Here is a 16,959-nt window from a genome sequence, read left to right on the forward strand (position 1 = left end):
AACGCGGTTTACCACAGTTACAACAACTATGCTTTTTTAAGTTAGTCTCCCTATCATCCGTACAGTAGGCCGGAGGCCAGCGTTCATGAAAGAATTTGGGTTCCGAGATCTGGCTACGGCGTCTCGAAATGGACAAACAGTACTATTGCTGCTTTTTTCTAGTTTTTCAAGCGAAGGTCTTTTAAGGGAGTGTGCAGCACAACTCGTTTAGATGGAAACAGAAAAGTCAGAGCCTTTTGGGTAAAACACTGGGGTAAGTCCTGTATGGAAATGTGCCATATACAGTGAGGGGAAAAAAGTATTTGATCCCCTGCTGATTTTGTACATTTGCCCACTGACAAAGAAATGATCAGTCTATAATTTTAATGGTAGGTTTATTTGAACAGTGAAATTACACCCTATTGCTTATACAGTGAGGGAAAATAGTATTTGATCCCCTGCTGATTTTGTACGTTTGCCCACTGACAAAGACATGATCAGTCTATAGGTAGGCTTATTTGAGCAATGAGAGACAGAATAACAACAAAAAAATCCAGAAAAACGCATGTCAAAAATGTTATAAATTGATTAGCATTTTAATGAGGGAAATAAGTATTTGACCCCCTCTCAATCAGAAAGATTTCTGTCTCCCAGTTGTTTTTTATACAGGTAACGAGCTGAGATTAGGAGCACACTCTTAAAGGGTGTGCTCCTAATCTCAGCTTGTTACCTGTATAAAAGACATCTGTCCACAGAAGCAATCAATCAATCAGATTCCAAACTCTCCACCATGGCCAAGACCAAAGAGCTCTCCAAGGATGTCAAGGACAAGATTGTAGACCTACACAAGGCTGGAATGGGCTACAAGACCATTGCCAAGCAGCTTGGTGAGAAGGTGACAACAGTTGGAATGAAACACAAAAGAACTGTCAATCTCCCTCGGCCTGGGGCTCCATGCAAGATCTCACCTCGTGGCGTTGCAATGATCATGAGAACGGTGAGGAATCAGCCCATAACTACACGGGAGGATCTTGTCAATGATCTCAAGGCAGCTGGGACCATAGTCACCAAGAAAACAATTGGTAACACACTACGCCGTGAAGGACTGAAATCCTGCAGCGCCCGCAAGGTCCCCCTGCTCAAGAAAGCACATATACAGGCCCATCTGAAGTTTGCCAATGAACATCTGAATGATTCAGAGGAGAACTGGGTGAAAGTGTTGTGGTCAGATGAGACCAAAATGGAGCTCTTTGGCATCAACTCAATTCGCCGTGTTTGGAGGAGGAGGAATGCTGACTATGACCCCAAGAACACCATCCCCACCGTCAAACTTGGAGGTGGAAACATTATGCTTTGGGGGTGTTTTTCTGCTAAGGTGACAGGACAACTTCACCGCATCAAAGGGACGATGGACGGCGCCATGTACCGTCAAATCTTGGGTGAGAACCTCCTTCCCTCAGCCAGGGCATTGAAAATGGGTCGTGGATGGGTATTCCAGCATGACAATGACACAAAACACACGGCCAAGGCAACAAAGGAGTGGCTCAAGAAGAAGCACATTAAGGTCCTAGAGTGGCCTAGCCAGTCTCCAGACCTTAATCCCATAGAAAATCTGTGGAGCTGAAGGTTCGAGTTGCCAAACGTCAGGCTCGAAACCTTAATGACTTGGAGAAGATCTGCAAAGAGGAGTGGGACAAAATCCCTCCTGAGATGTGTGCAAACCTGGTGGCCAACTACAAGAAATGTCTGACCTCTGTGATTGCCAACAAGGGTTTTGCCACCAAGTACTAAATCATGTTTTGCAGAGGGGTCAAATACTTATTTCCCTCATTAAAATGCAAATCAATTTATAACATTTTTGACATGCGTTTTTCTGGATTTTTTTGTTGATATTCTGTCTCTCATTGCTCAAATAAGCCTACCTATAGACTGATCATGTCTTTGTCAGTGGGCAAACGTACAAAATCAGCAGGGGATCAAATACTATTTTCCCTCACTGTATAAGCAATAGGGTGTAATTTGGGACTCGGGCATCTCACTGTAGAACTCCCCCTATCACCTGGGTGATGTTCAGTAGGGCACATTGCAGCTACAATGTTTTGCAACGGAAAAAGAAAACAAGTTTATCTTATTAGACAGATTTAGTTAGTAACTCGGACTACCTCACCATTTTAAAGTGTTTCAAAACGTTTCCTCCCTACTGGCCACAACCCGGGTATTTATGAGGTTCCCTGTTGACATTTCTACACATAGCGTCTTCCATCCCCATTAGGTTTAATAATGACCTCTATTCAGATGAAACAAGACTGTAAGAGAGTTTAGGAGGTGAAAAGAATAGCTAGTTAAGTAGGTGATTGAACAAGTGGACTGTTTCTTTGTTTCCACATCTCTTCTGTTAGGCATCTGGCTCTGTAGTCAAGTGACAAAGAGCTTCACTTCAAAGTAGACTACGTCTAATTTATGGTTCAATGGCCTCTAACTTCAATACCTGAATTAGTGATGTCAGTATGAAAATTTAAAAAAAAATGTATGCACTCACTAACTGTAAGTCGCTCTGGATAAGAGCGTCTGCTAAATGACTAAAATGTAAAATGTACGACGTTGAGGGATGTAATGGAACATGTCATCCCTGAGAGAGATGGGGGGAGGTCTTCTCGTTAATCAATTTAACCAAGAGGTGGAGTCACTTCTCAGATTGTGTCATAAGCCCCACAGTGGCATTTCAATGATGGATTATTTAACCCCCCCCCGCACCCTTTCCCTTGCTTCTGCACATAATGACAATCTCTTCCTGGAAGCCTCAGAGAGAGAGGATCTATCATTCAGGGTGACTCTGCCAAACTCTTCTTTCTATTATATCTACTGTCATAGATAGATGGTTCCCCTGGAGTCCTCATGTCAACCCTGGACTACAGGGATGGATGGATAGATGGTCCCCTGGAGTCCTCATGTCAACCCTGGACTACAGGGATGGATGGATAGATGGTCCCCTGGAGTCCTCATGTCACCCCTGGACTACAGGGATGGATGGGCCAAGGAAGGCCCTCCCCACTGATGTCTGTCACACTAGCAATATGTCACTATGACTGCTATTCATTTATCTATATCTCCTGCCCTCTGAATCACAAATTACAATATATAGGACAATTCATTACTGTCAATTACTGTCAATCAAACTCTTGGTCTGCAAAGGGAATAAGGTGCCATTTGGGACAAAGCCTTACTGATCTTTTTAGGATTAGGACTGACGTGTCGTTGATTGACTCTCATCTCTGAGTGATTCCTCCTCTAACCTCAGTGTGTATACTGTCTACACGTCTGTCCATGGACATTGACTGAGATTCATTTCAGAGTGACTCAATAGCCTAAGTGTGTGTCTACACGTGTGTCCCCTGACAGGGTATCATCCAGAAGATAGCAGACATCCACAAGGTGAAGTGTGTGTCCTGTCTGGGCCTGCGTCTCAGCCACCTGCGCTCAGGTGACATCCACTGGCTGCACCCCGACATGGGGGTGTCCCACGTCAGGGAGAGGTATGAGCTGCACCACCCTCAGGAAGAGTGGCGGTAAGAACTAGAACAGAGACATATTCACATACTGTATAAAGCCATATTTACACTGCTGATCCGTCCCTGGTCCCAGTTCTGTTTGTGCTGTTTGACCAACTCCTATGGTCATTGTTGCGTTGCCAAGGCAGCACAAACTGATCTGGGAGCAGGCTACATAGAGACTTTGAAACACTTTATAAAGCCGTATTTACGCTGCTGTTTCACCTTAAAAGCCTTGGCACTGCCACCTTTATGCATATTGGTTCCATGTAATTCTGCTTTAATATAAATATTCAAACACTTCCTATGAATACCATCGTCATAATGCACTATAAGCGCACGTATAAAACCTTTACATAACTTTAATTCATAACTCAATTATATGAGTAAGACATCCTTCCTACAGCCTTGCCACTTGAAACGCTTGAACGTGCTTGAATTGTCTTTAACTAGTACTCACTAGCTAAAATGGAAGATTTCCTCTGCCTGTTTTTGGGAAGAGAAAAAATTGGAACAAATTTGGTTGTTTTAATGGATTCAGTCCAGTGGCAAAGCCAAGGGGCTAAAGTATGTCATGGAACGAAGAGACCTTGTTACTATGGAGATGTGTGCAATCAATGTCATTGTAAGGCGCTTGGTTATTTGATGAATGCAGTACGGGGGTGAAATCAGGATTTTGTGTGCCTTGTATTTTCAAATGTAAACCCACGGATGGAGGAATTGGGAACCGAAAACGAATTGTTGCTATCCAGTTAGTTTGGCCGAGTGGCCTTGAATATCCTTCCAATCTGCCTGCATAAATCATGCTTCCTCAGAAGCAGACTGAAAACCCTCCATATGGCGCTCCAATGTAATTAGGCCTTTATAGTCTAAGATACATGTTTCCTCCTGTCTCATCACAGTTATTGGAAGGGAAATTAGACATACAATGAGAGATTCGCTGCCAAAGTCAACTGATAAAGTGTTGAGGAGGATAGTTCAGTCCTCTCTAATTACTATCTGTTGATGTGACTTCAGTGTTTGATGTTGGAGCCTAATGCTGATATATTCCCTTCTACTCATGACTGAGTGGAAGATATGGAGATAGAAATGCCATATCAGAGATAGCAGAGCAATGTCTAGACATAACCTTTTATTTGGGTGATATTTCAGACACTACTCCCCCTCACTGCTTCCTTCATGGCCAGACAGAGCAGTGTGTTGACATGTTTGGGAGTTAAAGGACGTACTTAGAACTTTATCCAGCCTTCCTCTAACAGATACTACTGTTCTCTGGAGCAGGTTGCTTCTCAGTCACATTATTATAACTTACTGTGTGTGCTTGTGTGTATATGTATGCGTGGGTGTGTGTGTGCTTGTGTGCGTGTGTGTGTGGGTCTCTTCAATTCTGAAATGCGTCCAGCTGGAAGAATACATTTGAATAATGTAGCAGGCCTAGTTAGATATCTCAATGTTCCCAAAGAATACAAACGTGACAGCAGGCGTTTCATGATTCAGTTAAAACCCTGGCAACCTGGCCTTCTCTGAATTATATATGAATCCAATCTGTGATGGTCACAAATCAAGATGGAATGTAAATGTTCGAAGTGAATGTTCTAAGAATACTCAATGATTCAAGACGTTCTACCTCTCAGAACAACCTGTTCTGTTCCTAAGCAGCATTGTATTTGCATTGGACGGTAGGACCCACCATTGAACACAGTGAGATGATGCATGTATTATACTGTAGATGACAACCACCACAGCAAAGCTCATTCTGTCTGTCCCCACCTCCTCTCAGTCAGGCATCAGTGCAAAAGTAATGGAGCTAAATAATCGTCTCAATGCTTTCATGCCATGGAGTGTGTTACTGCTTGTCTTTCTGTGTAGGTTGCACAATAAAAGCAAGCGATTGATACATTAGGAGAAAATTATCCTAATTTACTTGATTGTCCTCGAAGGGAAACTTGTCTTGGAAATTGGATCTCACAGTCATATACATTTACATTTACATTTTAGTCATTTAGCAGACGCTCTTATCCAGAGCGACTTACAGTTAGTGATTACATATTACCGGTATTTTTTTATACTGGCCCCCCGTGGGAATCGAACCCACAACCCTGGCGTTGCAAACGCCATGCTCGATCAACTGAGCTACATCCCTGCCGGCCATTCCCTCCCCTACCCTGGACGACGCTGGGCCAATTGTGTGCCGCCCATGAGTCTCCCGGTCGCGGCCGGCTGCGACAGAGCCTGGATATCAATAGCATGTTCATCGAAGAAACATTCTAGAACACTGGTTTAATGGAAGTGTTGACAGACCAGCAGACACTCTAAAATACTCATTCAATACCAACGACACTGTCCTCAAGCCATTCATACAGACATCAAATGAATGACTTGCCTTTTACACATAGAATTACAATGTACTTATCTCTCTCTAGTGTAGATCACAGCAGAGTATAGAACACCAGAACTACATTCAAAGACCATCTGATCTGATACGACAGAGCCGGGAAATGTTTTCTCTACGTCAAAGAGTTTGTAATTAGAAGGAACAGGTTTGGAACAGAGTTTGAACCAAGCAGCTATTTCAAGCTGTTCAGTAGTTTATTTCACCTTGTAGGTTGAACAGAAGGCTGTGGCTGGATGTTATAGTTATTCCAGGAATGATCATGGAGGTCTCTCCCTTTCAAAAATGATGATGTCTCGATGATGCCTGTTCCCTGTATAGTGCTCTACTTTTGACCAGGGCTCATAAAGTTCTGGTCAAACGTAGTGCACTATGTAGATATTAGGGTGCCATTTGGGACGCACCCTCAGTCTCACTAATCTCTTTGATCAGCTCCATATGAAGGGATCCTCTGGGAAAGTACAGAATAATGACAAGCTGCTGACTGGTACCGTACAGCCTACACATTCACAGCACTGTTTAACAAGACACAGAGGTTGTTGTGAATGTATTCCCTTGGAACCTTGTTTCTGAGTTGTCCTTCATCCTCGTTAGCACCAAGCTAACCATATGGCATTTCTTTCTCCGCAGGTATGAGCTACGAATACGCTACTTGCCAAAAGGATTCTTGAACCATTTTTCAGAAGACAAACCTACACTGAACTACTTCTACCATCAGGTGAGGATAGAAACCATATTCTGATTGAGTTAGGACCATCAGGTATGGATAGAAACCATATTCAGATTGAGTTATGACCATCAGGTATGGACAGAAACCATATTCAGATTGAGTTAGGACCATCAGGTGAGGACAGAAACCATATTCTGATTGAGTTAGGACCATCAGGTGAGGATAGAAACCATATTCAGATTGAGTTATGACCATCAGGTATGGACAGAAACCAAATTCAGATTGAGTTAGGACCATCAGGTATGGATAGAAACCATATTCAGATTGAGTTAGGACCATCAGGTGAGGACAGAAACCATATTCAGATTGAGTTAGGACCATCAGCTGAGGACAGAAACCATGTCGTGTTCTTCTCACTCTGTTTATCAGAGAAATACAGTATTGTGTATTGTGATTTTCTTCACAACAGGTAGAGGATGTCAGTGTGAGACGCAACGTCAGATCATTATACTGTAAATGGCTGCTGTTTAGAGGGAAGAAAAATGGGTGTTTCCATATGAGGAGACCAGGGGTCTAGAGAGAGAGACTGACTGACAGCAGACTGACTGATAACACTGAGCTTAGTTTCACCAGCAGCTGAAAAGTACATTCATATTGTATCACACAGCAAGCATGTTAGCATTGTTTGTAGGTAGGCACTAGGCATCTAGCATTGTAAACCAGTCTGACTGCTTGTTATGATTTAACTGGATAAGAACCCAAATGCAGACAAGTACACGAAGCCATAGAAGTTTTAACAGGTTTATTTACAATGTTCAAAGTCCAGGTTTCCAAATATATGGGAAGAGCAAGTCCAGGTTACAGGGAGGGTAACAGATCCAGATCAGGGCAGGTGTGGTACCGTAATGTCCTAGTGTCCGTGATGAGTCCAAAAGAGAGGTCCGGTATTGGAGAGCAGGATGGTGGTGGCAGGAGTGAAGCGGAGGCAGGAGTCAGGTTCCAAATATCTGTGGCACAGGAGAAAAAGTAAATAGAACAGACCAAAAACACAAAGAGCAAAAATAACCAGGTTGAGTCGGCAGCGAGACTAACATGGTCGTCTTGACTATGATCTGACGATGAGTGGTAAGTTTGACCGGGTCTTAAAGGCTGAGGTGATTATGGTGAATGAGCTGCAGCTGGAACCCTGACTCCCGCACACCAGACTTCACTCCTGCAATCAAGGACAGACAGAGGGGAGGGAGAGAGCAGAGAGAGCTACCTAGCAGCAGTAGGCCTAACAGTACCCCCCCTCTACGGACGCCACCTGGCGGCCGACGGGGTTTATCGGGATGTAACCTATGAAACTCTCGGACCAGAGCAGGATCCACAATGAAGCTCCTGGGCACCCAGGAACGTTCTCGGGACCATAACCCTCCCAATCCACCAGGTACTGGAAACCACGACCTCGGCGGCGAACATCCAGAAGTCGCCGGACAGTGTAGACCGGACCCCCACCCACGATCCTGGGCGGAGGAGGGGGACGAGAGGGCGGGCACAGAGGGCTAACCGACACAGGCTTAATCTGGGAAACATGAAAGGTGGAATGAACCCGTAGGGAGGCAGGAAGCTGTAGCTTAACCGCGCAGGGGGTTAACAATAGACAGTATCTTGAACGGTCCTATAAAACGAGGCGCCATCTTCTTAGACTCCACCTTCAATGGAAGGTCCCGTGACTTCAGCCATACCTCTTGACCAGGAGAGTAACCGGGAGCCTGGGACCGGTGACGGTTGGCTTGCCTCTGCATGTACGCCGAAGCTCGGGACAGAGCTACCCTGGCCTTCCTCCAGACCTTGAAGCAGCGGCGCATGTGGGACTGCACCGAGGGTACCGCCAGTTCCCTCTCTTGGGAAGGGAACAGGGGAGGTTGATAACCCAGAGCACACAGAAAAGGAGACAAACCAGAGGAAGCGTTAGTCAAGGTGTTATGAGCATATTCCACCCAGGGGAGCATGGAGCTCCATGACCCAGGGTTAGACCCAGTGACACAGCGAAGAGCGGTCTCCATCTCCTGGTTCGCTCTCTCGGCTTGCCCGTTGGTCTGGGGGGTGATATCCAGAGGACAGGCTGGATGTAATGCCCAAAGCTTTACAGAAAGCTTTCCACACCTGGGAGACAAACTGGGGACCCCTGTCAGAGACAATATCCGTGGGTAGACCATGAGAGCGGAACACATGTTCAACCAAAATATCAGCCGTCTCTCTGGCAGTAGGCAGTTTAGGTAGGGCCAAAAAATGAGCGAACTTAGAAAAACGATCAATCACCGTAAGAATGACAGTCTTACCAGACGAGGGGGAAGTCCAGTGACAAAATCCATAGCGATATGCGACCAGGGCCGGCTGGGTATAGGTAGAGGTCGTAGATGACCAGCGCTGGCCTGGGTGGAGTTCTTACTTCGTGCACATACCGTACAAGCAGCAATGAAGGCTCGAGTGTCCGCCTCCATCGTGGCCCACCAGAACTTACGTCGCACAAAGTCAAGGGTCCGCGAAACTCCAGGGTGACAGGTAAGGGGAGACGAGTGAGCCCACTGAAGTACCTGGGAGCGAGCAGACTCAGGGACAAACATCCGGTTAGGAGGACCCCTCCCAGGGTCAGCTTGATGATGTTGAGCCTGTCTAACAATCCCCTCGATGTCACATGTGATGACTGCAATACTGCAGGTAGGAGGCAAAATGGGTTCAGGGTTACTACCAGTATCAACAGCCGAATGAACACGGAGACAGGGCGTCAGGCTTGACGTTGCGTGACCCAGGACGGTAAGACAGAGAAAAATTGAATCTCCCAAAAAATAGTGCCCACCTGGCTTGACGGGGGGTTGAGCTGCTTCGCTGACTGGAGGTAAGCCAGATTCTTATGATCCGTCCAAACGATGAAGGGTTGTTCCGCCCCCCCTCCAACCAATGTCACCACTCCTCGAGAGCCAGCTTAACGGCGAGCAGTTCACGATTGCCAACATCATAATTCCTCTCTGCCTGAGAAAGTTTCCTTGAGAGAAAAGCACAGGGATGCAGTTTGTTATCTTCAGGAGAACGTTGTGACAACACTGCACCTACCCCAGTGTCGGATGCATCCACCTCCACGACAAACTGGCGGTCGGGGTCCGGCTGCATCAGAATGGGAGCCGAGGCGAAGCGATGTTTCAGTTCTTCGAACGCTGATTCGGCCCCTTCATTCCAAGCGAACGGTCGTGAGATGGAGGTGAGAGCGGTGAGTGGCGCCGCAATGCGGCTGTAGTCCTTGATGAACCTCCTATAGAAGTTCGCAAACCCCAGGAATCGTTGAAGTTGTTTGCGGGTAGAGGGAGCTGGCCAGTCCGTGACAGCAGAGATCTTAGCTGGGTCCATCCGCAACTCCCCCTGAGCTATGATGTAACCCAAAAAAGAGGTCTCAGACACATGAAATTCACATTTCTCCATCTTCACAAACAGTTTGTTCTCCAACAACCTTTGCAACACCTGGCGCACATGTAGTTCATGTTCCTGGGAGGACTCTGAGAAAATCAAGATATCATCCAGATAGACAAAAACAAACCGATTCAACATGTCCCGAAGGACATCATTGACTAGTGCCTGAAAAACAGCAGGGGCATTGGACAACCCAAAAGGCATAACCAGATACTCAAAATGTCCCAAGGGTGTGTTGAAGGCAGTCTTCCATTCATCACCCTTACGAATGCGCACCAGGTGATACGCATTTCGTAGATCCAGTTTCGTAAAGATGGTAGCACCATGAAGGAGGGGAAAAGCAGAATTAATCAAAGGCAGAGAATACTTGTTCTTAATGGTGATGTTGTTAAGACCACGGTAATCAATACAGGGTCTGAGGGTCTTATCCTTCTTAGCAACAAAAAAGAATCCCGCTCCTACAGGTGACGAGGAAGGACGCATAATACCTGCCGCCAAGGAGTCCCGAATGTAGTTCTCCATAGCCTCCGTCTCCGGCCGGGAGAGATTGTACAGGCGACTGCTGGGGAGCGGGGCTCCTGGCTGGAGGTCAATGGCGCAGTCGTAAGGGCCGGTGAGGAGGAAGAGAAGTAGCTCTGTGTTTGCAGAAAACGGATGCCAGGTCATGATACGCGTCAGGGACAGCAGAGAGATCCATGGACTCCAGTGGAGGTTGAGGCACAGTACTGGCAGGAGTCTGAGCAGAACACAAACAATTCACATGACAAAATGTGCTCCATGAAACAATGTTACCTGTCACCCAATCAATGTGTGGATTGTGTCTTATGAGCCAGGGGATACCAAGGACCAGGGGTGTCTGTGGGCAGTCGATAATATGGAATTGAATGTTCTCCTGATGATTTCCCGACACTCTAAGACAAACAGGAACAGTTTGATGGGTAATACGGGTCAACAATTGTCCATTTAGACCCTTAGCCTGCAGCGGACAGTCCATAGGAACAGTCTCCAAATCCATTTGTTGAGCCCACTCTCTATCCAAAAAGCTTTCGTCGGCACCAGAGTCAATCAGCGCACTAACAGAGAAATTCTGGGACTGCCACTGGAGGGATGCCTGGAGCAGAATGCGGGGAGAAGAGGAAGAATCCGCTGCTCGGCTCACCAAAACTTCTCCCATTAATGATGAGCCGGCCCTTTTCCCGGACGAACTGGGCAGGAAGGAACGAAATGACCAGCTTCTCCACAATACAGGCAGACCCGAGCCTGAATACGACGTGCACGCTCCTCTGAGGACAACCGTGCACGACCCACCTCCATGGCTTCGGGTTCAGTGCTCCTCGTATCGACTCGGGAAGACACGGCTTTCTCCGTAGGGAAGATGCAGGGAGGAGTTTGTTGATGACAGACAGGTTGCTTGGAACTAACACTCCTCTCCCGGCGGCGCTCCCGAATCCGATTATCCAACCTGATAGTGAGTGAAATAAGATTATCCAGCGTAGCCGATTCATCATATGACACCAATTCATCTTTTAAAGTCTCAGACAAAGCATTGATGAACACTCCTTGTAATGCCTCGTCATTCCAACCACTCACTGCTGCTAAAGTCCGAAACTCCACTGCCATCTCCGCCACACTACGAGCCCCCTGTCGAAGAGAGAACAACCGTTTCGCAGCCTCCTTGCCTCGTACGGGGTGGTCAAAAACCTTCCTCATCTCCGTGGTGAAGGCAACGTAAGCGTTGCAAATGTCCGACTGACTCTCCCATACCGCGGATCCCCAGGCACGAGCGGAACCGCTAGTAGAGTTAATAAGGTAGGCAATACGGGCTCTTTCTGAGGCGTAGGTGAGGGGCTGTTGTTCAAACACTAACGAGCATTGAGTCAAAAAATCGCCACAGGTTCCCATGTTCCCGTCATAGCGCTCTGGAGCAGGAACAAAAGGCTCTCTGATCTGGGCTGAAGGGGTAGTAAGGGCAGACACTTGATTGGTGAGTAATTGAACCTGATTAAGCAGCACCTGACTGTCCTCAGCAATCGTCTTAAACAGGGTATCATGTTGGCCAAGTAAAATGCCCTGATTGGCTATGGCAGTCCAAATTTCAGTGCACTCTGGGGTGGTATCCGAGCTACTGTCTGCTGGGTTCATGTTGGTCAGATCATACTGTTATGATTTAACTGGATAAGAACCCAAATGCAGACAAGTACACGAAGCCATAGAAGTTTTAACAGGTTTATTTACAATGTTCAAAGTCCAGGTTTCCAAATATATGGGAAGAGCAAGTCCAGGTTACAGGGAGGGTAACAGATCCAGATCAGGGCAGGTGTGGTACCGTAATGTCCTAGTGTCCGTGATGAGTCCAAAAGAGAGGTCCGGTATTGGAGAGCAGGATGGTGGTGGCAGGAGTGAAGCGGAGGCAGGAGTCAGGTTCCAAATATCTGTGGCACAGGAGAAAAAGTAAATAGAACAGACCAAAAACACAAAGAGCAAAAATAACCAGGTTGAGTCGGCAGCGAGACTAACATGGTCGTCTTGACTATGATCTGACGATGAGTGGTAAGTTTGACCGGGTCTTAAAGGCTGAGGTGATTATGGTGAATGAGCTGCAGCTGGAACCCTGACTCCCGCACACCAGACTTCACTCCTGCAATCAAGGACAGACAGAGGGGAGGGAGAGAGCAGAGAGAGCTACCTAGCAGCAGTAGGCCTAACACTGCTGTGCTCACCATAGTTTCACTTAACAATGGTGAAGCGCAGCAGTCAGCCTGTTTGACCAGCCTGTATGGCTAGAGTTTGAATTAGTATGTATGGCTAGAGACAGAATGTATGGCTAGAGACAGCATGTATGGCTAGAGAAAGCATGTATGGCTAGAGTCAGTATGTATGGCTAGAGACAGCATGTATGGCTAGAGTCAGTATGTATGGCTAGAGACAGTATGTATGGCTAGAGACAGCATGTATGGCTATAGACAGTATGTATGGCTAGAGTCAGCATGTATGGCTAGAGTCAGCATGTATGGCTAGAGTCAGTATGTATGGCTAGAGTCAGCATGTATGGCTAGAGTCAACATGTATGGCTAGAGTCAGCATGTATGGCTAGAGTCAGCATGTATGGCTAGAGACAGCATGTATGGCTAGAGACAGCATGTATGGCTAGAGTCAGCATGTATGGCTAGAGACAGCATGTATGGCTAGAGTCAGCATGTATGGCTAGAGACAGCATGTATGGCTAGAGACAGCATGTATGGCTAGAGTCAGCATGTATGGCTAGAGTCAGCATGTATGGCTAGAGACAGCATGTATGGCTAGAGACAGCATGTATGGCTAGAGTCAGCATGTATGGCTAGAGACAGCATGTATGGCTAGAGTCAGCATGTATGGCTAGAGTCAGCATGTATGGCTAGAGACAGCATGTATGGCTAGAGACAGCATGTATGGCTAGAGACAGCATGTATGGCTAGAGACAGCATGTATGGCTAGAGACAGCATGTATGGCTAGAGTCAGCATGTATGGCTAGAGACAGCATGTATGGCTAGAGACAGCATGTATGGCTAGAGACAGCATGTATGGCTAGAGACAGCATGTATGGCTAGAGTCAGCATGTATGGCTAGAGACAGCATGTATGGCTAGAGACAGCATGTATGGCTAGAGACAGCATGTATGGCTAGAGACAGCATGTATGGCTAGAGACAGCATGTATGGCTAGAGACAGCATGTATGGCTAGAGTCAGCATGTATGGCTAGAGACAGCATGTATGGCTAGAGTCAGCATGTATGGCTAGAGTCAGCATGTATGGCTAGAGACAGCATCCCTGTTCCTTCTGGAAGTCTTATTGTAACGAGAGAGAGAGCCTCCTCTTCATCACCGTGTGTCCCACTCCATCCACTAAACACTGTGGACCTGGCTGTCCATCCATCCTTCCTGCCTGGATACAGTCACTCAGGCTGTCCCAAATAGCACCCTATGGGTCCTGGTCAAACGGCTGCATCCTACTATGGGCCCTACTCAAAAGTAGTGCACTATACAGTGAATAGGGTGCCATTTGGGATGCACCTCAGTCACACGGCCCCATCCCAGCAGGGTCGTTTCACTGTCACCAGCAGCTATATAACTTCAGAGATGATATAGCTGCTGGTGACAGTGAAACGGCCCTGCTGGGGTGGTTCAGTGGGATTGAGAGTGCGTTATATAGCTGCTGGGCTGCTGGCCAGAGGTTCTTAGAGAAGAAACCCACCAGAAAGTCCAACAGCTGAAAGCAGCGTGTGGCTACAGTCTGCTAGCCATCACCTGCTGGGTATTTACGAACATATAGAACCACCTAGAAATGAAAAGACATTGATGGCTGATGTTCTGGTCAGAGGTGATAGGACGGTCACCTGCTGCTGTTAAATACACGGTCAGCTCTGGTGTTTCCTCTCTTAGAGAACTGAGGGAGCCTCATTAACGTCCATGTGAGCTGGACCCATCAGCTGCAGCTCAATCAGACTAACTAATTCATAATATAATAATATATGCCATTTAGCAGACGATTTTATCCAAAGCGACTTACAGTCATGCATGCATAACTTCTTTACGCATGGTTGGTCCAGGGAATCGAACCAGCTATCCTGGCGTTGCAAGCGCCATGCTCTACCAGCTAAGCATCTGAGGACAACCACAAGTAACTAACGACCTGCTTCTCTCTAGCTGTTGCTGTCTCACAGTAGATTCACATTGCTCACTACTACTTTTGTAGTTCACTTTGTCATGGAGACTGTAATTATGTTTCTCAGGTCAAGAGTGACTACATGTTGGAGGTAGCAGATCAAGTCGACCAAGACATTGCACTTAAATTGGGCTGCCTTGAAATCAGGTGAGTTCTATTTCAAATACTTGAGTTTTTGGTGGCAATTGATATGTTATAAACAGTGAATTCATGTACACATCCAATATTCCATAATCTGATCTCAAAATGTAAGATATATATATACTACTCACAATTTATTTTCTATATTTTGTTTTCTGTTACAGGAGATTTTTTAGGGAAATGCGAGGGAATGCCCTGGATAAGAAATCGAATTATGAATTATTAGAGTAAGTGATTATTTTACTTAAAGGCCTAGTGCAGTCAAAAACTAGATTTTCCTGTGTTTTATATACAGTACCAGTCAAAAGATTGGACAAACCTACTCATTCAAGGGTTTTTCTTAATTTATACTATTTTCTACATTGTAGAATAATAGTGAAAACTTCAGAACAATTAAATAACACATATGGAATCAAGTAGTAACCAGAAAAAGTGTTAAAGAAATCAAAATATATGCCCTCGTAAAACTGACTATCCTACCGATCCTTGACTTCGGCGATGTCATTTATAAAATAGCCTCCAACACTCTACTCAGCAAATTGGATGTAGTCTATCACAGTGCATTCCGTTTTGTCACCAAAGCCCCATATACTACCCACCACTGTGACCTGTACGCTCTTGTTGGCTGGTCCTCACTACATATTCGTCGCCAAACCCACTGGCTCCAGGCCATCTATAAATCACTGCTAGGCAAATCCCTGCCTTATCTTAGCTCATTGGTCACCATAGCAACACCCACCCGTAGTATGCGCTCCAGCAGGTATATCTCACTGGTCATCCCCAAAGCCAACACCTCCTTTGGCCGCCATTCCTTCCAGTTCTGTGCTGCCAATGACTGGAACGAACTGCAAAAATCTCTGAAGCTGGAAACTCTTATCTCCCTCACTAACTTTAAGCATCAGTTGTCAGAGCACCTTACCGATCACTGCACCTGTACACAGCCCATCTGAAATTAGCCCACCCAACTACCTCATCCCCATATTGTTATTTATTTTGCTCATTTGCACCCCAGTATCTCTATTTGCACATCATCTCAGTGCACATCTATCATTCCATTGTTAATACTAATTGTAATTATTTTGCACTATGGACTATTTATTGCCTTACCTCCATAACTTTTGCTACATTTGCACACACTGTATACAGTGGGGAAAAACTTATTTAGTCAGCCACCAATTGTGCAAGTTCTCCCACTTAAAAAGATGAGAGAGGCCTGTAATTTTAATAATAGGTACACGTCAACTATGAGAGACAAATTGAGGAAAAAAAATCCAGAAAATCACATTGTAGGATTTTTAATGAATTTATTTGCAAATTATGGTGGAAAATAAGTATTTGGTCACCTACAAACAAGCAAGATTTCTGGCTCTCACAGACCTGTAACTTCCTCTTTAAGAGGCTCCTCTGTCCTCCACTCGTTACCTGTATTAATGGCACCTGTTTGAACTTGTTATCAGTATAAAAGACACCTGTCCACAACCTCAAACAGTCACCCTCCAAACTCCACTATGGCCAAGACCAAAGAGCTGTCAAAGGACACCAGAAACAAAATTGTAGACCTGCACCAGGCTGGGAAGACTGAATCTGCAATAGGTAAGCAGCTTGGTTTGAAGAAATCAACTGTGGGAGCAATTATTAGGAAATGGAAGACATACAAGACCACTGATAATCTCCCTCGATCTGGGGCTCCACGCAAGATCTCACCCCGTGGGGTCAAAATGATCACAAGAACGGTGAGCAAAAATCCCAGAACCACACGGAGGGACCTAGTGAATGACCTGCAGAGAGTTGGGACCAAAGTAACAAAGCCTACCATCAGTAACACACTACGCCGCCAGGGACTCAAATCCTGCAGTGCCAGACGTGTCCCCCTGCTTAAGCCAGTACATGTCCAGGCCCATCTGAAGTTTGCTAGAGTGCATTTGGATGATCCAGAAGAGGATTGGGTTGAATGTCATATGGTCAGATGAAACCAAAATAGAACTTTTTGGTAAAAACTCAACTCGTCGTGTTTGGAGGACAAAGAATGCTGAGTTGCATCCAAAGAACACCATACCTACTGTGAAGCATGGGGGTGGAA

At 45.9% G+C, this 16,959-nt stretch overlaps 1 protein-coding gene across 15 annotated transcripts in view; it reads left to right on the forward strand.

The window, feature by feature from the left end:
* Positions 1–16,959, forward strand: part of LOC121542649 (focal adhesion kinase 1-like) — a 118,478-nt gene that overhangs the window by 33,858 nt on the left and 67,661 nt on the right. For 12 of the 15 annotated variants that reach the window (XR_006657558.1, XM_045208593.1, XM_045208583.1 and 9 more), the window contains 4 exons: positions 3,379–3,545; positions 6,550–6,637; positions 14,806–14,885; positions 15,044–15,106. Coding sequence is in view for 14 of the 15 variants with exons in the window: in XM_045208593.1 (XP_045064528.1) it covers positions 3,379–3,545; positions 6,550–6,637; positions 14,806–14,885; positions 15,044–15,106 (398 nt within the window). In the remaining variant the exon portion in view is untranslated. Of the gene's footprint in view, positions 1–2,850; positions 3,550–6,549; positions 6,638–14,805; positions 14,886–15,043; positions 15,107–16,959 lie in introns of those variants that run through there. The other 3 variants (XM_045208594.1, XM_045208595.1, XM_045208596.1) reach the window with 3 other exon arrangements.

This window comes from Coregonus clupeaformis, chromosome 28, assembly GCF_020615455.1.
Source record: "Coregonus clupeaformis isolate EN_2021a chromosome 28, ASM2061545v1, whole genome shotgun sequence".
Lineage (NCBI taxonomy): Eukaryota > Metazoa > Chordata > Actinopteri > Salmoniformes > Salmonidae > Coregonus > Coregonus clupeaformis.